Genomic DNA, 25,517 nt, shown 5'->3' on the forward strand with positions numbered 1-25,517 from the left:
GAGAAAGACAAACACTGTATGATCTCACTCATATGTGGAATATAAACCAACACATGGACAGAGAAAACTGGACTGTGGTTACCCGGGCAGTGGGGGTGGGGGGTGGGCACAAGGGGTGAAGGGAGTCATATATGGGGTGATGGACAAACAAAAATGTACAACCCAAAATTTCACAATGTTAGAAACCATTAAAACATCAATTAAAAAAAAAAAAAAAAACTATTGCATGTCTTGAACCTAGAAGTAAGCTAACCAATAGTAGATGACAGTAACTTCCTCTCTTCTCTCATTAAACCTTTTACAGTCTGGTCTACTCTTCCACAGCTGTTTTACCTTAGCTTCCAAGAACCACAAAAACAGTGGTTAAATATAGCAGTCAAATACCTTGTAATATCTGTAACTTCCCTGCTTTTAATTAATTCTGATTTTATTTTTAATTGCTCTGTTTATATTTAATCTTATAAGCACTCTCAGATTTTTTTTGATTCCAGATTATAGAGAGAATAGGCAATATATATATGGTAAATGGCAACTCCTTTTGCATTTGTTTATTGCCTAATAGTAGTATCATTATATGTTTTGTATCTTGCCTTCCTAACCTGCTTCTGATCTCTTAAAGGCAGGAAATCAAGTCTAACTTTCAGAACTAATCTCAAAGGATTGTTTTGAAGGTTAAATAAATTAGCACATATGAAACACTTAGAAATGTATTTGATATGAAGGAAGCACTAATGTTAGCAGTAGTAGTATATTTTATTATCTAGCACAGCAGACTTCTCAGTAGAACATATACTTACAGGGTTAGGTAGGAAAAGATTTTTCTATTCCCTAATACCTAAAAATAATTGAGAATTAGAAACTTCTATTGTAACTCAGAGCCAGAGGAGTTGAAATGTTAACTGTTTCTAAATATTTCTAATGTTTGGGAAGATCCAGATGTGACCTATCCTACCCAAGCACTAGGTAATGCTGGGATATAGTTCTGGAGGAGAATAATTCAAATAAATCTTTAGGCCAGGAAATGGATTACTAAATGGAGAAGCTATGAAAAACATTAATTTCTTTCCGGAGAAGACTCAAGAGTTAGGTGCCTGGAAAAAGAAACTTTCTTTTTTATATGTAACATGTTCCTGAATCTACTGTTTGCCAATCCTGAAAATCATGTTGTGCCTTCTAACACGTTAGCCATAGGCTATTAGCCTGTGATGTAAGAGGAAAATGCCTTCCATTTGTATTCCACTTTGAAATCTATGCACTCACCTTCATGATCATTATTTCATTTAATCCATTTAAATCTGCCATCAAAGTAGATTACTGATAAAAATGGTCGTTGTTATAAATTCTTAAGCATAGATATGATGTAATAATTTACTATTTATGCTACTTTTGATACCCAGCACCAATTTTGAACTCTTCCTTGTTCTAGCCTTTTTTCAGTGCATAATTTTTATTCTTCAAATTTAGAGTTTTTTCTAGCATCAAATATGTATTTGTCCAGTCCTTACATACCGTATGCTAGATGTAAAAGAAATAAAAAAGAAACCCTGCTCAGTGAATGATACTTGCCTTTGAGAAACCTAAAGTCTTTTGGTGGATGATAAAAGAAACATTCGTTAAATTCAAGCCTGAAGATAGTGCATACTCGACTGTATGATTGAGGTTGTGAGTACTACAGATGATGTGAGAGGGGAGGGGTCACTGTATCCTGACCTACCTAAGAGAAGTTTTCTGGAGAATGTGAGATTTAAGTTTATTTTTAAAGGGTGAGTAGGATTTTGAAACATAGAGGAGGAAATCTGGTAAGGTATTTCTGGTAAGAAGAATTTGAAAAAAGCCATGGCCTTTGGAGAATAGGAAGAGAGTGATTTCACATTGAGGAGCTGGTAGGGGGAGGAAGGAGAGAATAAGACTGGCTGTATAAGGTGACCACATATTGAAATGGGATGTTGTATGAATTTGCTTTTAGCATAAGGAAATAACAGCTAAAAAATATTTTAAAACTCTCCCCAAGCCACATTATAATATTAGTTATATATAAAGATTTAATCCATATTATAATAGAGATATAATATAAAGCTATATAATAAAGATATAGATATCTTTATAAATAGATAAAGATATTACTGAGCAACTAAGAGAACTATGGGGATTTCCTGTATAGTGTGAGTTGAGAAGGATTCTTATAGCTCAAATAATTACTCCTTCTCTACTATGTAATACATACCCAATCTAATAGGTTTAGCATAATTAGGAAGCTTACAAAAGCAGTGGTGTCCATCTTCTAGTTTTTCAAACTAAGTATCAGTGTTAAGCAGACATCTGTTTATTAATTGAAATTAACTAAATACCAGTATTAAGTGGGCATCATTTATTAATTGAAATCAAATGCATATCACCATTTTAACTTTAAGGGAGAAAACCCCCTAGAGGATTTAAGGAAAAAGCCATTCAGGATACAAGGGACCTGTCAGAGAATGAGCAGATTCCGCTTAGAATTACTGATGGTCAGTTTGGGATGAACAAGGGTAGTGAATATATGACTTGGTAAGGTTATATGCAGTATGTGTGCCAGATGGTGCTTCATTTTCACCCCTAATAGAATGAGGTTAATTCTAGGGTAAGGATAACTGTTTAACATATTACTTGGTATTAAAAATAGTTGCAGATTTAATGGTCTTCTTTGTTAAGGATACATAACAATGTTCCCACTTAAGAACAGTTTCATTAAAGGTGATCCTGAATCAAAAACTTCATCAAAGTGATCATCAGAAATGTCATGTACTCTGATAATATTATGTAGACTCTGATGCCAGTCTTAGGATTGTAGACCTCGGCCTTCATGTAGCAGAGAGCCACTACTGATTCTGGAATAGAGAGTATTATACAAGTTCTTTGTAAATGTAGAGCTACCATAGGAGAAGTTTCTAGTGGCATAGCCAAAAATGGGCTGCAGAAAATTCAGATTTTTAAAAAAATCTTCATATTTTTACTTTAAAAGTCATGTGAATTTTGTCATTCTTTATAATAGATCTGCATTTGTTTTATTAAAAATTTTGTTTTAAATTATTGAGTAAAATTCACTGATCAAAAGGATGTGCTGTATTTGTCTTCTGACTTTGTGTGAATGGGTTTGGGATATCTGACCTGCTACATTTTAACAGTACCTTATCTACATCAGCTTCTAAGGACAGAAACTTGAATATAATAGCAAAGTAATTTCGCTAGCTTTCTGCCCCAGAGAATTTAAAAAGCATAGGCATCTTGGTTAGGTTATCATCTTTATGAAGATTTCTACCTGTATCTTTATATAAAGTAGATACTAGTTTTGAGTGGAAGAATACTTTTGTATATTATGAGCTAAATGTCAGTATTGAAATACATGATTTTTTAAAAATTTAATCTCAGTAGTTCAAGAAACTTAAATAATTGAGCTAATGGAAGGTCCTTGTTTATAGATTTGAAAGTTCAGAATTGAAGTTTTGTTATTTTTTGAATATTGGAAACAAAAGGCTTTAATACATTTGTTGGAATCAAATCAATATAATGTGCCCATATTTTTGTAATAAGTAGAAAGTAAAACAATAAACATTTATTGAATGCCTGTTATGTGCCAGGCACTGTGCTAGATACAAGAGAGGGCGGGGGGAAGGGGAGAGAGAGATAGACAAAGATAACACTTGTTTCTTGACTTCAGGGCCCTCATAGTCTAGGAGTGTTATACATGTAAAATATAATTGCCATGTAGCACAATAAATACTACAATATGCACGTAAGATACACTTGGGTAAAAGTGAATTAACTACCAACCAATTTAGCTTCAGTGCCATAAAGAAAGCTTCTAAGGGGGGAATATACATATGCTGAAACTTAATGGGGAGAATTCCCAAGGTGGGAATGTGTAAAGAGGTCATTCCAGGCAGAGGAAACAGTATGAATTCTTCAGGAAATTGCAGGGAGTATGGTCTAACCAAAATGAAGGTGCATGCTGGCAAGTGTTGAGAGATGGCTCTTGACAGTAGGGAGCTGCATTTTGTATGTAGTCCTGAGGAGTTTGAACTTCATTCTCTTAATTTTTGGAGGATCACTGAAAAGTACTGAGTGCGAGCAGATTGATTTTCATTTTAGCAATTTTAGCTTTTGAGATAGTTTAGAGGATAAATCAGGAATTATAGTGGTTATGGGACTGGGCAAAGGGAGCAGTTAGAATATCATTGTATCATCTAGATGATGGATGATGGGGGTCATTAAAATGGCAGTGGGAATGACAAGAAAAGGATAGATTCCAGATATGTTTAAGAAACAATCAATAACATTTAATGATTGATTGTGTGTAGTGAGAGAGGAGGAAGAGTCCAATATAAATCCCAGATTCTGGCATGAATGACAGGATTAGATGGGTCAATTTCTCACTAGATTTTTGAGAGAATTTTATGTATGTGAATAGCATCTACAAAATTAATAAGCATATAAAGGTAACTTCTGAGGAGGTTATTTCTAAGTTTTTCTTTATTTTTATTTATAGATGCCACTTCAAATGAACAACAAGAGCTTTTCTGTCAGAAGTTGCAGCAGTGTTGTATACTGTTTGATTTCATGGACTCTGTTTCAGACTTGAAGAGCAAAGAAATTAAAAGAGCAACACTGAATGAACTGGTTGAGTATGTTTCAACTAATCGTGGTGTAATTGTTGAATCAGCGTATTCTGATATAGTAAAAATGGTAAGCCTCTAGACTTATGTTCCTCAGATTTATATAAATCAAGTAAGATCTGAGGTATAACTATGAATTAATGAGACTTATTTTTAATAAATGTACAATAATTAATATACTCAAAAGAATGTTTTTTAAAATAGTCCAATTGAAAGGATAACCAGCTATTCCAATGATGCTGGCATTGCATATAGTAGTTTGGGAATTCAACAGCCACAATGGCTGGTGGCTACCGTATTGGATAGTGCAGATCTAGAGCTTAGGAGAAAGATGTAGGCTCAAGATTATATAGATGAATAGGTAATTAATGTCATGGGGCTGAATAGTCACAGAGGGAGAATGTCTAAAGGAGGAAGAGAAAACCAATGAAAAACTATGGAGCTGTCTACATTTCAGCAGTGGATAAGGGAGTTAAGTCTAAAAAATTCTAAATAAGAATTTTAAAGGACTAAAAGTCTAAAAAAGGACATTTTTATATCATATTTTCTGATTCTGTAGCACTTGAATTTTAATCAAAACTCAGGACCTTTAAGAAGTTAAATAATATAAATAAATGTTTGAAATATCTGATGTGAAAAATAAACTACTGCCAACTTTATTGAAGTAAGGTTGTTTAGAATACTGTTTATTAATAATTCAACCTTATTCTCCATCAAACAATAGAAATTCGTTTAGGATTTGTGATTTTTGTTATTTGGTGCATACTAAGAAAATAGGAAAAATTCAGTTGGAATAATTAGAGTCACTGAGTACGTAATTTAAGCTTAAATGTTACCAGGGTATAGAAGGTTATAGCAGTATAACCTGTAGTTGCCTTCATTTCCTTTCCCTTGTCTAATATATATTCTGAGAGAAGAGCAAAATATGTAGGCAAGTTAAATTTGGCCCTAATATACTAGTTGAGTTTTCTTTCATCACATTGTATTAGAAGACCTGTTAAAAGAACTTAGGAAATTTTGGTTGTTTTTTTCAAAATATGAAAATAAAACCCTTAAAATTTTTTAAAGATTAACTATAGAGAGAACATTAATCAAAATGAAATTGGCTTCTGAAACTATCATAGACAGTAAAAAGTAAGTGACAGTTTGAGAATATAAATATTGAATATTAATAGACTTCTTATTTTGTTTTTTAATTTGTGTTTAGTATTAAAAAAGGTTCAGGGGGAAAAAGCAGTGTTTTCACTTTACTGATTTCAAATGGTTTGTATTTAGAAATTTTGAAAATCCTGGGAAGATACTTATAGCTCTATAAAGTTGTTGACTTAGATATTGAAAGTACTCAAATATTTGAGTCAAATTATTCTGTAATTGCTATATACTAATAAATTCTGGGATTTAATTTCTTTCCCCAAGTAAAAAGGTATGTGTGTTTTGTCTTTTTTTTTTTTTTTTAACTTCTGAGTATGTAACTTGACTCTTTCTAGATAAGAGTGAAACTAGCTCACCCCCTTAGTCCTTTAAAGCTTTTCTGTATATTTGTTATATACAGTTAATTTTATTGGTGGCTACAAGGTTAAGTTTTTCTTTTACTGCCAACAATAATAAGTATGATCTCAAGGGCAGTTGTGTGCTTTTATGGCATAAATTTCCTTTTCAAGTTCTGCCTATGACTTTCTGCCACTTTTTTGTGAAATTGATATCCATCCAACTGTTTATTGGTTCTGCCCCATGTACTGGCTTTGAGTTCTAACAGATCAAAATTCTAGATTATTACTTTCTAACTCATAGTTACAGTAATTGACTGTTAGCAGTTATTTGGCCTACCACAGATGCCACTTCATAAGAATAGTTGGAAATTTGCTTGCACCACCAAACACACCTTGTCTCATTCTCTATTCCTCAAATAGTTTATCTCAAGTGACCAATCCCTCAGTAGTATGGCCTTAAATGTTTACTAAACCATTTGGTCTGTCAGTCTTTTCATCATTCTTCAAAAAATTTTGAGTTGGGACCACAATCTATCCTTTGCTAGAGAAAAAGGATATGTAATTTACCTTGGTACTGAGACAGACAATATGAAAGATGAAATTATAAATACTGTATTTCATTGAATCTAAAATGAAGAATCTCAAAGCACATCTTGATTTCAGAAAGATTTAATATGTTTTTTTTTTAAAGGCTCAGGGTAGATGAAATACAGTAAATTAAATCATCATGGGATATTATAAACTATGTTTGTAATAGCAGTGAAGGTATTCTACTCCCTCCGTCCTCCTCCTTAGTGTGGTGTGTATGTATAAGAATGGAGATATTTTACCAAACTCTTTTGGGTTGTAAGGTAAGTAAATGGCTGGGTTAGAATATGGAGGGAGTTGTGGAAAGATGAAAAGAATCAAGTTAGGGATAGGCAGAGTTAGGAACTTCATGCTTTTCCCCCCAAAATTCCCTTCCCTCCCTTCTTTTTTTTTTTTTTAAGCAAAACTTGGAAAGAACATGTTTTAAGGAAGTGGAATCCAAAGGTAATCTGTAATCTTCAGTACCTTGGCGTCTGAAGGAGTCAGAGTATGAGATATAGAAAACAGAGAAACAAATGCCTGCCTTCTTCTTATCTTGAAGAGGTTTATAGGTTTTGAACTAAGCTTATAGCCACAACATAACTTTTTTCTTAAAGTTGTCTTAAAATATTTCATTTTTTGTTGTTGAATTTAATTAGACAACAAAGAATATAAATCTAAATTTATTTTTCCTTACAGATCAGTGCTAACATCTTCCGTACTCTTCCTCCAAGTGATAATCCAGATTTTGATCCAGAAGAGGATGAACCCACGCTTGAGGCCTCTTGGCCTCACATACAGGTGTGGAACATAATTATGTATGGACAATTTTTACATTTATGATATTCTGCTGAAATCATGGTTCTCTCTTTTAGATCTGCGTGTCTATTTAAAATATTTGACTTTTAAGGTTTTCTTAACATTTTCTTTTCCCAAAATATTGTTTTTTACTTTTTTTATTGTGATAAAACACACTTAACATTTATCATTTAAAGCTTTTTAAAGTGTACTATTCACTGGCATTAACATTAAGCATCCCCACTATCTAGTTCCAGAACTTTTTCATCACCCCAAATGGAAACCTCCTTGTCATTAGTGTCACTTTTCATTCCCCTATCCCCAGAGCCTCTGACAACTACTAATCTACTTTCTCTCTCTGTGGATTTGCCTGTTCTGGGTATTTAATATAAATAGAATCATATAATATGTGGCCTTTTGTAAAGTCTGGGTTCTTTCACTTAGCCTGATATTTTCAAGGTTCATCAATGTTGTAGCAATACTCTTCTTTTTTTTTTTTGCGGAGGCAGATTCCCCCTGAGCTAACGTCCGCTACCAATCTTCTTCTTTTTCTATGTGAGCCGCCACTACAGCATGGCAACTGACAGATGAATGGTGTAGGTCTGCACCCAGGAACTGAACCTGGGCTGCCGAAGTGGAATGTGCTGAACTTAACCACCAGGCCACTGGGGCTGGCTTTCATTTTTTTTAATGGCTGAATAATATTCCATTGTATGGATATACCACATTTTGTTTATCCATTAATCAGTTGATGGACATTTGGGTGGTTTCTACCTTTTACCTGTTGTGACTAGAGCTGTTATGAACATTCATGTACAAGTTTGTTTTAACATCTGTTTTCCCTAAGTTTTGATATATTATGTTTTTGTTTTCATTCATCTCAAAATATTTTCTAATTTACCTTGATATCTTTTTTGACTCATTACTTGTTTAGGAATGTGTTTGATTTCTGTGTATTTGTGACTTCCACATTCCTTTCTGTTATCGATTTCTAATTTTATTCCATTGTGATGGGAGAATATACTTTGAATGTTTTCGATCCTTTTAAATTTCTTGAGGCTTGTTTTATGGCCTAGCATACTGTCTGTCCTGGAGAATGTTTCATGTGTGCTTGAGAAGAATGTGTATTCTGTTGTTGCTGGGTGGAGTGTTCTGTAGAAATCTGTTAAGTCTAGTTGGTTTATAATGTTGTTCAAGTCTTCTATTGTTGATCTTCTGTCTAGTTCTATCCATTATTGAAAGTGAGATATTGAAGTCTTTAACTATTATTGTTGAATTGTCTATTTCTCTCTTCAATTCTTTCAGTTTTTGCTTCATGTATTTTAGGGCCCTATTGTTAGCTGCGTATGTTTATAATTGTTATATCTTCCTTATGGATGGCTCTTATCATTATAACGTTATCATCATAAATCTAGTAACAGTTTCTATGTTAAAGTTTATTTTGTCTGATATTAGTATAGCCACTCCAGCTCTCTGTTAGTTACTGTTTGCATGATATATCTTTTCCATCCTTTTACTTTTAATCTGTTTGTTTCTTTGAATCTAAATTGTCTCTCTTGTAAACAGCATGTGGTTGGATCATGGTTTTCTTTTATCAATTTTTTTTTTCTTTTGTGAGGAAGATCAGCCCAGAGCTAACATCCATGCTAATCCTCCTCTTTTTGCTGAGGAAGACTGGCTCTGAGCTAACATCTATTGCCAATCCTCCTCCTTTCCCCAGTAGATAGTTGTATGTCATAGTTGCACATCCTTCTAGTTGCTGTATGTGGGATGCGGCCTCAGCATGGCCAGAGAAGCGGTGTGTCGGTGCGTGCCTGAGATCCGAACCCAGGCTGCCAGTAGCGGAGCACACGCACTTAACCGCTAAGCCACGGGGCCAGCCCCCCAATTTACTTTTAATGTAATTACTGATAAGGTAGGATTTGCATCTGCCATTTTGCTGCCTTCTGTATATCTTATGTCTTTTTTGTTCCTGTGCTCTTCTGTTACTGCCTTTTGTATTAAATACGTATTTTCTAGGGTACCATTTTAATTCCCTTGTTTCTTTAACTATCTTTCTTTGAGTTATTTTCTTATTAGTTACCCCGAGGATTACAATTAGCATCTTAAAACAATCTAGTTTAATTGATTACCAGCTTAACTTTAGTAGTATACAAAACTTGGATACAATATGCCTCCATTCCCTACCCCCTCCTTTGTGGTATTATTGACATACAAATTAGATGTTTATACGTTATATGCCCACCAACACAGTTTTGTAATTATTGCTTTTTGAAGTTGTCATGTAAAGCAGTAGAATACAAGAGTTACAAATAAAAATACATTTATACTGTCTTATATTTACCTGTTTAGTTATCTTTACCCATGCTCTTCATTTCTTCCTATGGATTTAAGTTACATATAGTATCCTTTCATTTCAACCTGAAAGATTCTCTTTAGTATTTCTTATAGGGCAGGTCTGTTAGTGATAAATTCTCTCAGTGTTTGTTTATTGGGGAATGTCTTAATTTCCCCTTCATTTTTGAAGGAGAGTTTTGCTGGATATAGAATTCTTAGCTAACTGCCTTGCTCCTTCAACATTTTGAAGATGTCATCCCACTAGTCTTCTGGCATCCATGGTTTTCTGGTGACAAGTCAGTTGTTAATCTTATTTAGAACTTCATGTATATGATAAGTTATTTCTCTCTTGCTGCTTTGAACATTTCTCTTTGTCTTTAACTTTTGTCAATTTGATTATGATGTGTCCAGATATGGATTTCTTTGACTTTATTCTACTTGGAGTTCATTGAGCTCCAGTTAAGTGTTCATTGTGTAAATTAATATTTTTTGTCAGATTTAAGTTGTTTTTAGCCATTGTTTCTTCAGATATTTTCTCTGCCTCTTTCTTCTCTCCTTCTGGTACTTCCATTATGTCTATGTTGATATGATTAATGGTGTCTCACTGGTCTCTCAAGCTCTGTTCATTTTTTGTGCATTCCTTTTTCTTTCTGCACCTCAAACTGGATAATCTCTATTGACCTATCTTTACATTCGCTTGTTTTTTCTTCTGCCTGCTCAGTTTTTCATTATTTTTGTGGGACAGGAAGTTCACTGAAGTCCTCATTCTGCCATTCCAGAAGTCCATCTCTAGAGCACACCTTTTTGGTTGAGATTGAGGGAGGGATGGTCTTCCTGCCCTAAATGCCATTGTGTGACAACTCACTCCTCAGAATCGTTGGAAAATTGGTAATAAAAATTTGTTATATAGGCAGGACCAATTCTTCCGTTGAACTTTCCCTAACTAATTCTGTCTAGCTCTAACTGCTTCATTCAAACATCTCCTCAAATATGTGGCTTTAATACATCATCTAGGGTTCACTCAACAGAATCACATTGGCACTACCTCACTTGATACTGTAGTTACTAGAACTCTTTAGACAGGATTCAGGGTAGATTATCTTAAATCACTTATGCTGTATTATGAAAACTGTCATAAAGATTCCATTATAGCTGTAAAAATATTATACTCACGTGTTTAGTGTTTCTTTTGCACATGTTCTTATATCTAGTCTTTATGATGCACATGTTCTTATATCTAGTCTTTATGATCATTGACTTTTGACTATATACATTGGATTTTATTTTTACTCCACAAAATGTCTAGTTAAAATTCTCTGAGAAAACTCAAATGACACCTTCAGTTTACAGATATTTTCATATTTTCAAAATAAGCAAGGCTTTGAGGGAGAAAGTAAAAGTCACCAAGTTCCAAGGATTCTTGCCTAATGCTTCAAATATAATGATTTTACATTTTTAAGATAATATTAATGACCTAATATCTGCAGGCAAGCACAACAAAATGTTTTTCTAGAGAATTTAATGTATCTGCCTCCATATGACCAATGGCGTTCATTTATAAGATTGCTCATCATGTTTAGCTAATTATATTAATAGCAATAACAATAGCTACCATTTCTTGAGCACTTAACCATGTTCCAGAGATAGTGGCAACTGCTTTATATACATTATCTCATTTAATCCTTATAGTAACAATATAAAGTAGATATTGTTTGCATTTTATAGATAAGCTTAGATGAAGCTAAAAGAGATTAAGAATCCTGCCTAAGATTATACAAATAGCAAGTGGCAGAATCAGGTTTATAACTCGTATTACTCTGAAGTCCATGCTCTTAATTATTACAAGTTTTACTGCCTCTCCTAGGTATAGTCTATGGCCCTAAAATAGATATATACAAATTCTTATGAGGTTTAATTCATACCTTTATAGCTTCATTATAACACCAGTAAATTACATCTTCCAAATAATTTAACTAGCCATCACTTTTTCTGTTTTAGCCCTCATAAGTGAGTTTTTAAAGGTATATACAGGTATAAATTGTGCCTTAGTTAAATGGAACAAAAGTTTATATATACAAATTCTAATGAGAATTATTTTCATTACAAAGCATGGGGAAATGGAGATGATTCTGGTGACAGACTTCTACTCAAATCCCAGTTTTGATATTTTTCTATCTATATGACCTTGGTTAAGCTGCTTAACTTCTCTGCATTTTCCTTTATAAAACTGGGATAAAACAGGATTGTGTTAGGATTGAGTGGGATAATGTATGCACAGAACCTAGCACAATTTTTAAAACTATGCTGTTTTCTTTGCTCTCCTTTTTTTTTCCTTAAAAGATAGTACTTTTGGTATTTGGGAAGTATACTTTTTTCTTATATTACCTTTATGCTGATACCTTTATATGATACCCTTGGTTCTCTTTTATAGCTAGTTTATTGGTTCCTTAGAATGAACAATACTGAAATTAGCAAGTAGTCTCTTCTTCCCCTACTTCCTTCTTCCCTAGCATCTAATATAAAGTAATATCCTTTTACTCTTACAGTAAGTACCTATATGGCAGTTTGAAGCTTTCTACTTTCCATACACTCTTCTCCATTCCCTCCCCTAACTCTATGTTTTTGATAGTTGTAATACCTACATGGTTAGAACACGTAACTAATTATTGTATACTATTCTTTATGCCCATCACTTACTAGTTCTACAGCTAATATATTTAATGTTTACCATAATTCCTTATGTCAAAGCTTCTCTAATCATTTCTTGGTAATCTGGAGCTCATTCTTTAGAAGACGGATTCATGGGAACATTATTCCCTGAGTTCTTGCATGTTTAATAGCACTTTGTAGCTTTTTTTTTTTTTTTAAGATTTTATTTATTTATTTTTTCCCTCCAAAGCCCCAGTAGATAGTTGTATGTCATAGCTGCACATCCTTCTAGTTGCTGTATGTGGGACGCGGCCTCAGCATGGCCGGAGAAGTGGAGCGTTGGTGCGCGCCCGGGATCCGAACCCGGGCCGCCAGCAGCGGAGCGCACGCACTTAACCGCCAAGCCACGGGGCCGGCCCCACTTTGTAGCTTTTATTTTTTTTATTTTTATTTATTTATTTATTTATTTATTTATTTTTAAGTTTTAATTTTATTTATTTATCTTTCCCCCAAAGCCCCAGTAGATAGTTGTACGTCATAGCTGCACATCCTTCTAGTTGCTGTATGTGGGACGCGGCCTCAGCATGGCCCGACAAGCGGTGCGTCGGTGCGCACCTGGGAGCCGAACCCCGGGCCGCCAGCAGCGGAGCACACGCACTTAACCACTAAGCCACGGGGCCGGCCCCAGTAGCTTTTATTTTTTTATTTCTTTTGTGAGGAAGATTGGCCATGAGCTAACATCTGTTGCCAGTCTTCCTCTTTTTGCTGAGGAAGATTGTCCCTGAGCTAACATCTGTGCCCACCTTCCTCTATTTTGTATATGGGACGCCACCCCAGTGTATGGCTTGATGAGCGGTGCATAGATCTGCACCCGGGATCCAAACCTGCGAACCCTGGGCCGCTGAAGTGGAGCGTGCAGAACATCCCCACTAAGCCACCGGGCCAGCCCCTGTAGCTTTTATTTTTAAAGATCAACTTGATTTGATATAAAATCCTTGGCTCAGCTTCTTTACTTAAGTACCTTAAATATGGTTATTCTGTTGTCTTCTGATTTCAGTCTTTCTTTCCCTTAATAAAGACTTGGTCTTTTTGCCTGGATGCCCAAAGGATGTTTTTCTTTTAATGGCCAATTGCTTTACTAGACTATACATAAGTGTTGATTTTTCTAGGTAAATGTTCCCAGTTGAATAGTGTTCTTTCACTATAAAAGTCTATTTTTCTGAAAAGTTTTCTTCGATAATAGTTTTTAGTATTTCTTTTGTTCCCTTCTTTGGGGATCCTGGCTATTCAAATGTTGGCTCTTCTTTGCCTTTGTACCTCTTACTTTCTTGTGAAATCTTTTTTTTTTAAATCTCTTTCTTCATGCTGTTGGATTGTCTTTAATTTTTCTTCTTTCCACCCTCTTTTTCCATTACTCTAGTTGTAAGGCTGACTGACAGAGTGAATATTTAATTTTTCCAGCTTCAGTAGGAAGGGAATGGGTATTAGGTTAGCCAAGCAACAATGCCTGCCACAGGCTAGAACCATTGGAGGGAAGAGTGTCTTGAATAAAATGAAAAATGATATATTTTTAATGACAATAGGATGAATAATCAGCAACATCAGCTATTTTCTACATTGTCCCTGGGAGGTAGAAAGGCACCCTGCTTTATATATGGGTGCTAGGTATTACTTCAGATTACATTGTTGATTTTTTATTTTGCCAGGACTTATATTTTTAAGTGGTCATTTCGTTTTATTTTTATTATAAAAGACAAGAGAAAGAAATTTATATTCTAAACTATTTGGGACACTTTAAGGAATAGTCGTCCTCATTATTTATTAATTTATTCACTCTGTCTAGCACATATACATCTAAATAAAATGGAACAGTTGTCCTAGGATTAGTTAAAGCTGATAAAAATTTTAAGATACAGCAGCACATTAGAGCTAATAGAATTCGAAAATCTGAAGTGGAAAACTATTTTTTAATAGCATATAAACAAGTTCATCTGAAATTTCAAGCATAGTTGGTGTAAAATTAGTGATACTGTATTTAATGATGCAGCAGTTTTAAAAGCATGAAATTCTCATTAGCTGGTAAGTTACATATTTTTTAATCACATGTAGTTGGATAATCTGAAAAAGTCTCTTCAGTCTTTGAATTTTTAAAAATAGTTTTTCCAGGGGCCAGCCCAATGGCGTAGTGGGTATGTTCACACACTCCGCTTTGGCAGCCCAGGGTTTGCGAGTTCACATCCCAGGTGTGGACCTACACACCACTCATCAAGCCATGCTGTGGTGGCTTCCCATATACAAAATAGAGGAAGATTGGCACACATGTTAGCTCAGGGACACTCTTCCTCAAGCAAAAACAGGAAGATTGGCAACAGATACTAGCTCAGGGCCAATCTTCCTCACCAAAAAAAGAAAAATAGTTTTTCCTTTAAGATATTTTTATATGCCCATGGAAATTAACAGTGGAAATTCAGCCAAATAAACAATACGCTTTCTGTTTTTCACTGGTATGATTTGAAATTTCATTTAAATTCCCTGAAACTAATGGTTCTTAATGTTTTAGGAGGTGGTGAGTTGCTTTCAAAATATTTTTTTTTAAAAAATGAATTTTCTTCCAAGATAAATACACAGAGACTCACAAGAAATTTTTGTACATCCATGATCCCCTGATTAAAAGGCTCTGCCCTAGATGTGTATGTTTATAGTTAGAAATCTTTTTAGTAACTAAAATTTGTTTTAGTTTTAAAATTTTGCAATTAAATGGTCTAGGGTTATCAGAAACTACTAAATAAGTGAGCTGATTTATAAGATTTGTCAGTATATTGTTGCTACATTATTATTTAAGCATCTCATGTTTTTTTATTGTGGAATATTAAAGCTGCTCTGATAAATGAGATTATAGAGAGTTGTAGCACTGAGGGAATTTGCTCAATGGAAGTTTCTTTCCCTGTTGTGAATGTACTTTGAATCAATTCTCCTAGACTTTTTTGTTTTGTATTAAAAGTTTACATTTTACAATTAGCTTATCAGATACTTGGTGCTAGAAATTAATTTGATAGGGTTAAAAGTAAATGTTAAGTTTAGTTAATGAGGGGAATAATCACAATAATTTCAAAACCTTTCAAATTTTTATTTCCCCAACCCTTTTCATGAATTTTCTAAAAATGTGCTAATTTACAGTTTATCTCTTTTTACTTTTTTTCACACTGATGGAAATACTAATGAGCATAAATGGAATAATGGAATAAATGGAATAAAGAAACACATAAGAAAGAAACAAAAGAAAGGTCATTTCAGCACTAGGGGATTGGTTATATCTTTTCATTTACTAAGTGTAGTATTATATGATAATTATTAATGAACAGGTTATAAATTACTTTTTATTTTCTTTCCTTCCCAGTATTATTGCTTTATATTTATTGAGGATCAACAGGATAGTAATTTTCTGTATACCTACTTTTAGATAATTAGGGAGGATTGGCTGCTGTATTAACCTGGAATACAGGCAGATTGTGTAGTATTTTCATTTTCTTTTAGCAATTATTTTCTTTAGTGGCACATATAATTAAGATATAATTATGTAGGATAGACCTTTTATGGAATAACCTGTATTAGGGACCAGAGGCTCTTTTTGGTCTATATAATTAGAAATTTAAACTGGGGACATACATATTTCACAGTGTACACCTTCACATTCAAATAGCTCTTGGCCAAATACTATATTTTATTTATTTATTTTTTTTAAAGATTTTATTTATTTATGTTTTCCCCCCAAAGCCCCAGTGGATAGTTGTACGTCATAGTTGCACAGCCTTCTAGTTGCTGTATGTGGGACGTGGCCTCAGCATGGCTGGAGATGCGGCGCGTCGGTGCGTGCCCTGGATCCGAACCCAGGCTGCCAGCAGCAGAGCGCGAGCACTTAACCGCTAAGCCACGTGGCCGGCCCCAAATACTATATTTTAAATTTTTGCATGTTGTAAGAATAAAAAATGACCTGGTGGTGTAGTGGTTAAGTTCAAGCACTCCACTTCGGCAGCCCAAGGTTCGCAGGTTCGGATCCTGGGTGTGGACCTAATGCACCACTCATCAAGCCATGCTGTGGTGGCATCCTATATAGAAAATAGAGGAAGATGGGCACAGATGTTAGCTTAGGGTTGATCCTCCTCACCAAAAAAACAAACAAAAAAATCAGAGCCAGCCCTGATGGCCTAGTGGTTAAAGTTAGGTGCGCTCCACCTTGGTGGCCCAGGTTCAGTTCCCCGGGCACAGAACCACACCACTTGTCTGTTAGTAGCCATGCTGTGGCGGCAGCTAACAAAGAAGAACTAGAAGAACTTAGAGCTAGCATATACAACTATGTACTGGGGCTTTGGGGAGGAAAAAAAAGAGAGGGAGGAAGATTGGCAATAGATGTTAGCTCAGGGCGAATCTTTCCCAGCAAAAAAACAAAAAAAAGATAGGGATCATAGCCTGATACATTAACATTTATGTACAAAAATAGAAAAGGAACATCTTTTATCCTTATTAAGGTTGAGAAACATTTTTATTACTTTGACCATTTTAATTGTGAATAGTTATTTATTATTAATTATCCTTTTAATTCTTATGGATAAAAAACTATAGACTAAACTATTCAAGGTTCGTTCAGAATCTGTCCTATTTTTTAAAAGATTACAGAGAAAAAAGCATTCTTAGAGAACTAAGATTTTGTGTTTTCCATGTTCCAGGCAATGTTCTAGGCACTTAATATAAAATATTTCATCTAGTTTAGTATTTAATTCTTACATGAATTCTTTCATATATTAAATCAATTTTTAAAACTCATTTAAATTAGTTTCTTCTTTATGGAGGTTGGAAAACATTCAGTCACCATACTTCTTGAAAAGAGCCTTTTGTGTTTGTAGATGTTAAATTTGCCTCTCAGTCTTTGCCTCTCTGGGCCAAACATTTCCAGTTCCTTTAGCTTTTTGTATAGATCTTGTTTTCAGATAGTTTAATCATCTATGCTGTTTTTTGTTGTACCTTCTTCTAAAGTCTTTTATTGGTGAAGACCAGAATTTTTATATATTTTATTTTAACTACCTTAGGAAAGACATGGACAGTACTGAGTAGAATGGTAAGATTACCCTTTATTCCCTACACTTTTTTATTATCTTTCATCTTTTTAGGGTATTTTTTTGGTTTACAGAAGTAGGAGGACCGTACATTGAACATCTGTGAAGTTTGCCATTTTATTAGAGAAAGGAATCCATTGCTGAAAGTATCTGTTCTTTGCAGCACTGTTTCTTAGATTCTTGGAGCAAATTCTTTCTTCATATAGAAGAACATAGAGAAACTTCAGTAACTATACAGAAATACAGTCTCTCAACAAGTACGATTTTCATTCATTCAGTATTTATTGAGCATCTATTGTGTTCCAGGCATTATTCTAAATATTGAGGGTAAAGTATTGGACTAATAATAAGCAAAAGATTCTAGTGGAAAAGAACAAATAATAATCAAATAAATAATACAATGTCAAGGTATGACAAACACAAGAAAAAAAGTAATGCAGGATAAGGGTATAGAGAGAGTGACAGGGGACAGTGCATTTTTATAGAAGCATAGTCTTATTGTGCCATATTGAAGATTTTCAGCTCTGTACATCACTAGTGTTTGTACCTCCATTTGGGATTACTCAACATGTATTTAGATAACCTTTTGTCATCATGGCTTCAGTGGTACTAAGTTGGCTGCATAAAAGCAGTTTCCTGCTAATCTTGACTGGTCACTTAATGTTCACCATGTCAGGTAAATGATGCAGATGAAAACTATGTAAGAAATAATGTGTGGTTATCTGTGATAGGCACAGGTTTCAACTGTATATGTGATTTAGAGGATTCTGTTTGATCTGGAGCTTGATGTCTTGTAAGTCTCCTCAAAGACGTGCTATGACTCTCAAAACTATTAAGCCTTGAGCCCTGTATTTCTGATGCAATCTTAAGAGGTAGAGTATACAGGCTAATGTGTGCCATACTTGACTCATGTTTAACCTGGTCCCACCTTACCAGGAATCTTAACTTCCAATGAACTAGGGATCTGCATAAAGATTCTGAGTCTCTGATTCCATACCCACCAACCTGTACCCTACACCATCTTTTTCTCAAGACATGTCCTTTCTTTCTATAAAAGCCCTCTTCTTTCTTCTTGGCTTGTCCAAAATCAGATTGAATGCAGAGCTCAAGTTGCATGTCCTCCTTACAACTTTTTTTACTGACCTTATTCCACTGTGATATAGCCCTTTTCTAAATGTCTCCTGCACTTGCAGTCTGTGCCATAATTTTTGTCTATATACCATTTTATGTTTTTAGTTTGGTCTTACCTTCCTAACAAGTGAATGAGCTTTTTAGAGCTTACAGTGCCTAGTGTGTTCACACTATATGTAGCTAAAGGAAAACTTGTTACCTCGACTCAAAACACTTCTGACACTAAAGGTGTGGATTTTCCACACCAAGAAATTCTCCAGTTCTCCACGGACAGCAACTGGGTGTCCTACAGTTTATTCGTTTCTGACACTAACTACCCAGAGTTAGCACAGACCCCACAGGTTAGGGGCTCAGTCCCACAAGACTGCCCCCCACTTCGGATGGCAGTCACGAGTCTGGGCCTCCTGTACTTTTGACCAACTGGCTCTAAATCTGAGATTCCCGTGACCCACTCCTCAGGTTCGATTATTTGCTATAACAGCTCACAGAACTCAGGGAAACATTTGACTTACTCTTACCAGTTTATTATCAAGGATGCAACTCAAGAACAGCCAAATGGAAGAGATGCGTAGGGTAAGGTATGAAGAAGGGGCTTGGATCTTCCATGTACCACCCTTCTAGCATGTTGAGGTGTTCACCAACCCAGAAGTTCTCTAAACCCTTTTGTTTAGGATTTTTATGGTGGTTCCATTAGGTAAGCATGATTAATTAAATCATTGACCAGTCAACTCAATCTCCAGCCCGTCTTTCCTCCCTGGAGGATGGAGTTTGGGGCTGAAAGTTCCATTCCCCTAATCACATGGTTGGTTCCTCTGATAACCACCCTTCATCCTCCTAGAGTCACCTTATTAGCATATACTCACATATGGTTGAAAGGGGCTTATGAATAACAAAAGACGCTCCTCTCACCCCTTATCACTCAGGAAGTTCCAGGGGTTTTAGGAGCTCTGTGCCAATAACCAGGGATGAAGACCAAATATATATTTCTTATTATATCACAGTATCACAGTATTGAACATGAAGATAGGCACTGAGCAAGACGTGCCAGTGAAAGTGTGTAGCAGTCCATGAGACTGTACTAACTCTTCAGAGGACTGTGATAATTTCTCTCTTTTTGCATATGTGTACCCCAAAGCAAAATTATCTATATAGTTGGTTGATTAGAAGATTATTTATAAATACTTAATTGATATCAACTTCAATTTTTTCTTGTTATATCCCTAATTCATACTTAACCTTTTTTTTTTTTTAATTTTTATTTATTTATTTATTTTTCCCCCAAAGCCTCAGCAGATAGTCGTATGTCACAGATGCACATCCCTCTAGCCGCTGCATGTGGGACGCGGCCTCAGCATGGCCGGAGAAGCGGTGCGTCGGTGCGCGCCCGGGATCCGAACCCGGGCCGCCAGCAGCGGAGCACGCGCACTTAACCGCCAAGCGACGGGGCCGGCCCTCATACTTAACCTTAAAAATTAGATAATAATTAGACCAGATAAGCATCACTCCTTTTGCATAGTTGGGCAAAAATGCATCAAACAAAACAATATTTACTCAGATCCCAAAACCATTGTTAGCCTTAGAATATTGTTGAACTCATAGTAGCAAAAATTTGTTATTCTATGGTAAATGGTGGGGCCCAGATCTGGTAATGCTTTTTGTATGTTGTGAGGTCTAAGTTTAGTGAGCAGTCTTCTTTTTTCTCTCCCTTCTATATGTGGCCTAACTGGCTACCTACATGTTTATTGAATGACTACTTTTACTTTGGGATCTAATCCTCCTTTTTTATTTTTAGGGCACTGAATTGATATGTTGTTTAATAGCTAATAAATTAATGCACATTTTGAGCTATATTCCTGCCTTTTATAGCTGTTAGGTTACAATAAAAAAAAGTTTAGTGTATTGGCTTTTCTTCTTGAAAGATAGATGTAGGTGTGATGGAAGCAAGTTGAACTTAACATTACTTTCAGTTCTGATTTGTGGTAGCAAGTGAACATTTGCTATTAATTTTAAGATACTTGGCACTTTTTAAGTAGAAGGCCTGCTTTGACTTCTGGTTTATTCACTGTGGTTCCTTCCTGAGCCCTGTACTTATATAATTTGGTTCATTATCTTTTATTTGACTTTCTCTCATAGTTGGTGTATGAATTCTTCTTAAGATTTTTGGAGAGCCCTGATTTCCAGCCTAGCATTGCAAAGCGATATATTGATCAGAAATTTGTACAACAGGTAAGGAATTCTTATGTCTTAAATTTTCTTATATTCATCTTAGCAATGATTTATTAACATGGTTAAAAGAGTAGTTTTTCAAAACGTTAATGATTTATTTCAATATAACAGCATTCAATATTCTTACCAGACAATTAGGATAAAAGTGAAGTAGTTTTGAGAATAAAAGAGTATTTTTAATCAAGAGTGAGCTCTAATGAAGTCAATCACATTATCCTATCCAATCTTAAATTCTCATCATTATTTTATAAAGACCAGAAAAGCAAGCCTTTCTGGAATATCTAACTGAGAAAATTTGGTATTGACCATTCAATCTAAGGGCAAACTTTAAAAAAATTTTTCAGTCTTTTACCTTGAACTTGACATGTTTTAAGCACTGTGACTTTGAAATGACAGAGAGGGTAAAAATGGAAATAGAATCATTGTTAGGAGTTTGGGCTGTAGGCTTCTTTCCTGTCACCAGGTATCAATTACCTTCCCTTTTCCTTTCCCTTTCCCACCTTAGGCATTCTAGCCACCCAATTCCTGAACCACAGATAAAATGGGATCTTTAAGAAGAAAAGGCGATAGAGTTAAACGTATATGATACCTTCTTTCTTTTTTAAAATTGGTTATTAGCTATTTTTGGAACCTGCATACTCAAAATTAATTTCTCAAAGTATGTTCATTTTTATTTTTATTTTCAAAATCTTTTCAAGAATTTAAAGGCCTCTTTTAACTACATGAAATTGGCTGGCCCTAGACAAAACTGTGAAGTAGACCGAACCTTTTTATGTCTGTTTTCTCTTTTGAAATACTTATCAGTATGTAAGGTCTCATGAGGAATTTGATGCTCTCCTCTTCTAGAGTTGTTTGCATTTTAAAGAAAGGTAGAAGTGGGGCTGGCCCCGTGGCTTAGTGGTTAAGTGCACGCGCTCTGTTGCTGGCGGCCCGGGTTCGCATCCCGGGCGCGCACTGACGCACCGCTTCTCCGGCCATGCTGAGGCCGTGTCCCACGTACAGCAACTAGAAGGATGTGCATCTATGACATACAACTATCTACTGGGGCTTTGGGGGAAAAAAATAAATTAATTAATTTAAAAAAATTAAAAAAAAAAAAAGAAAGGTAGAAGATGGGTGAAGGGGTAGTAATGAACCCAGTGTTGAGGCAAGGATTAAAATCATTACAAGGACCCTTCCTACCCCTTACCACCATTGTGTGTCCCCTATGATAAAGATTCTACAGATATAAGTTTCACATATTTGGAGTTCAGTTTTGGTCATTTGTAACTACCCCTGACTTCATACAAAGTATTCTGACTAGTTGCTGTGAATGTATTGATAAATGAAGAACATTGTCAAGAATATGTTCTTCAACCATTCAAATAGCTCTTCATAAACTATGAAGAAATACTGTGTGTTAACAGTAAAATGTACATTTCAATCACAAGTAAAAATCAATCAGATTAAACGGAGCTATGTTATTTTGGTAACTGCAAATGAATGCATATTTATTTCCTTCTATAGTTCTTGTGTGCTACAGGAGTACAGTATATTAAGGAACTCTAGTAATGCCATATTAAATTGTATTTAAGATAACAGCAGGGGGCCGGCCCGGTCGCTTAGCGGTTAAGTGCGTGCGCTCTGCTGCCGGTGGCCTGGGTTCGGATCTCGGATGCGCACCGACGCACCGTTCCTCCGGCCATGCTGAGGCCGCGTCCCACATACAGCAACTAGAAGGATGTGCAGCTATGACAGACAACTATCTACTGGGGCTTTGGGGGAAAAATAAATAAAAAAATTAAAATCTTAAGATAACAGCAGGTTGAGGGGAACAGTTGCCTTAGTGCTTCCTCCTGCTGGAGCTTGAGGTATTTCAGCTGCTAGATTATTCAGTGAGGGGGAGCAAGAAGAAAACTGGTGGGGTGGGACCCTTTTTCTACATTCTACTCTAAATGTCTGAATTATCTGAGAAGCCAAGGCCCAATAATTTGTTTTTAGCAGTTTATATGACTGTGCTTTCACAGATCTAAGGTATTAGTGTGCTGCTTTAATAAATAGTATGTATGGGAATTCTCAGCTTTTATATTTTGATATTATTTGATTAGGGTGGTAAGTTTTAAGACTTAGAAGTACAGGAAAGGGCCGGCCCCGTGGCTTAGCGGTTAAGTGTGCGCACTCCTCTGCTGGCGGCCTGGGTTGGGATCCCGGGTGCGCACCGACGCACCACTTCTCCGGCCATGCTGAGGCTGCGTCCCACATACAGCAACTGGAAGGATGTGCAGCTGTGACATACAACTATCTACTGGGGCTTTGGGGGAAAAAAATAAATAAATAAAATTATAAAAACAAAAAACAAACAAAAAAACCAAAACAAACAAAAAAAGTACAGGAGGGGCTGGCCCGGTGACATAGCGGTTAAGTTCGTGCGTTCTGCTTCAGCAGCCCGGGGTTCGCCGGTTTGGATCCTGGGCACGGACCTACTCACCACTCGTTAAGAGATGCTGAGGCGGCGTCCCACATAGAAGAACTAGAAGAACCTACAACTAGGATATACAACTGTGCACTGGGGCTTTGGGGAGAAAAAAGGAAAAGAGGAAGATTGGCAACAGATGTTAGATCAGGGCCAATCCTCCTCCTCAGAAAAAAAAAAGTAGTACAGGAAAAAAATCTAAAGTATAAATTTGAACATTCTTTTTTTTTTTAATTTATTTTTATTTATTTTATTTATTATTTATTTTTTTCCTCCAAAGCCCCAGTAGATAGTTGTATGTCATAGATGCACATCCTTTTAGTTGCTGTACGTGGGGCGTGGCCACAGCATGGCAGGAGAAGCGGTGCATCCGTGCGCGCCCGGGATCCGAACCCGGGCCGCCAGCAACGGAGCACACGCACTTAACCGCTAAGCCACGGGGCGGGCCCAGAACATTCATTATTTTAAGGGAAGAAAACAATTGCTTAATTATAGGTTATGTTCAAATCATAGGATTTCAGAAGAAAGAAGGAAGCTAAGAATTATTGAGTGCTTTTCATGTGCCAGGCACTGTCCTTATGTGCTTTTATATAAAGAACTAGATGGCAAAGTCAGGATTTGAACTAGACTCTCTAACTGTGATGTTACCTTCTCTTAAAAAAAAAAAAAAAATGGTTTCAACCATCCTCATTTTGTCAATGAAGAAATAGGCTCAGAGGTTATGAATTACCCTTAAAAGCATAGTTAGATATAAGTATCAGAGCCAGAATAAGAAACATAGTTTCCCAATTATTAGTTTTTTGTGTTTTATTATGTGAATATTGTATTTCTAATTAGATTATTTTATTTAATTATACTATTTCAAAATAGATTTCTTTAAATAGATTTGACACTTAGCTAACAACTATTCTTTAGTTTAGTATTTCCCCCCCGAGGATCAACTTGTATTAAGTTATATTGTTCTTGAATTAGACATGATGACCTTAACAATTAAGGGCCCCTTTTATTAATTTGAAAGCATATCTTCCAAGTAAACCCAACATCAGAAACTTGCATTTGAGCGTCTTAAGTAGTGTAGCCATTTTTAATTAGAATAATTTGAACTGAATTTATTAGGTATGTTAATATAAATTTTCATGCTCGTGGATATTTTTTTGCTGGAGCCTCATGCAATACTTTAATAAGCTAGTGAATAAAGAATGCAAACTATAAGCAAGACACTTGTTTGGGGGTATATAAATATGACTAAAGTCATCACTACCCTCAAAAAATATCCACTCTAGTAGAAGAGATACACATGTACATGAATAATTCAAGACAGAATGGAAAAAGAACTTCTGATGAGGTTCAGAGCTTGCCATCATGACTGTAATTATCAATTTCAAATTACAGAACGTAAAATTCCTTCACAACTTCATAGGTAATTATATCGTATAAAGAAAGATTATTTTATATTTTTGCCTAAGAAAATCCAATGTTTCATTTAAAATACAGTAATACTTGTTTCTGATAGAAGAAATTCAGTTTCTTTACCATTTTAAAATGGAAATTTGAGCTTTTGACTTCACATTTTTCAAAGATCTAGTCTTTATCCTCCCTTTGCTAAAGAGTTGTGTAGAGGTGTATGAAAATGCTGATTTGGCCAATTTGAACTGGTTTAAAATTTTTCAGCCATTTGCTAAGCTGACTTAAAATAAAAATCTGTGGTCTCTTCTTTTATTTCAGTGTTGTTTCTTGGATGATTTCCACTCTATTAGCATGTATCTGCCAATATTTTATCCTACTAATTATTACTTTTTGAGCTGTTGGCATGGTGACTCTGTTGAAATTTTTTAGTGTAAAATCATAAAAAAAAGGCTTGGTTTGTATAAATCTTTCTGATAAACTGGGAATACATATTTGTACATGTATATTTTTAAACTTCATTTATTTAATGACTTGCAATCTGCAAGCTAAAAATTTTGTATGTGTTTTTGATTTACTATCAAAAAAGCATTAAAAATCTCTCAAATTTCAACACTAAAATTATGAGCCATATTTAGTAGTTAAGAGTAGGATTGAATTTTAAAATGAGTGGCAAGGCAAAAAACATTCCACTTTTTATATT

The 25,517-nt window shown here is 35.2% G+C and overlaps 1 protein-coding gene across 1 annotated transcript in view; it reads left to right on the plus strand.

Moving 5' to 3' along the window:
• Window positions 1-25,517, plus strand: part of PPP2R5A (protein phosphatase 2 regulatory subunit B'alpha) — a 70,208-nt gene that overhangs the window by 30,244 nt on the left and 14,447 nt on the right. The window contains exons 2-4 of the mRNA XM_058539808.1: window positions 4,523-4,719; window positions 7,406-7,507; window positions 20,866-20,958. Coding sequence (XP_058395791.1) covers window positions 4,523-4,719; window positions 7,406-7,507; window positions 20,866-20,958 — 392 coding nt within the window. The remainder of the gene's footprint in view (window positions 1-4,522; window positions 4,720-7,405; window positions 7,508-20,865; window positions 20,959-25,517) is intronic.

This window comes from Diceros bicornis, chromosome 4 (assembly GCF_020826845.1).
Source record: "Diceros bicornis minor isolate mBicDic1 chromosome 4, mDicBic1.mat.cur, whole genome shotgun sequence".
NCBI classification, from domain to species: domain Eukaryota; kingdom Metazoa; phylum Chordata; class Mammalia; order Perissodactyla; family Rhinocerotidae; genus Diceros; species Diceros bicornis.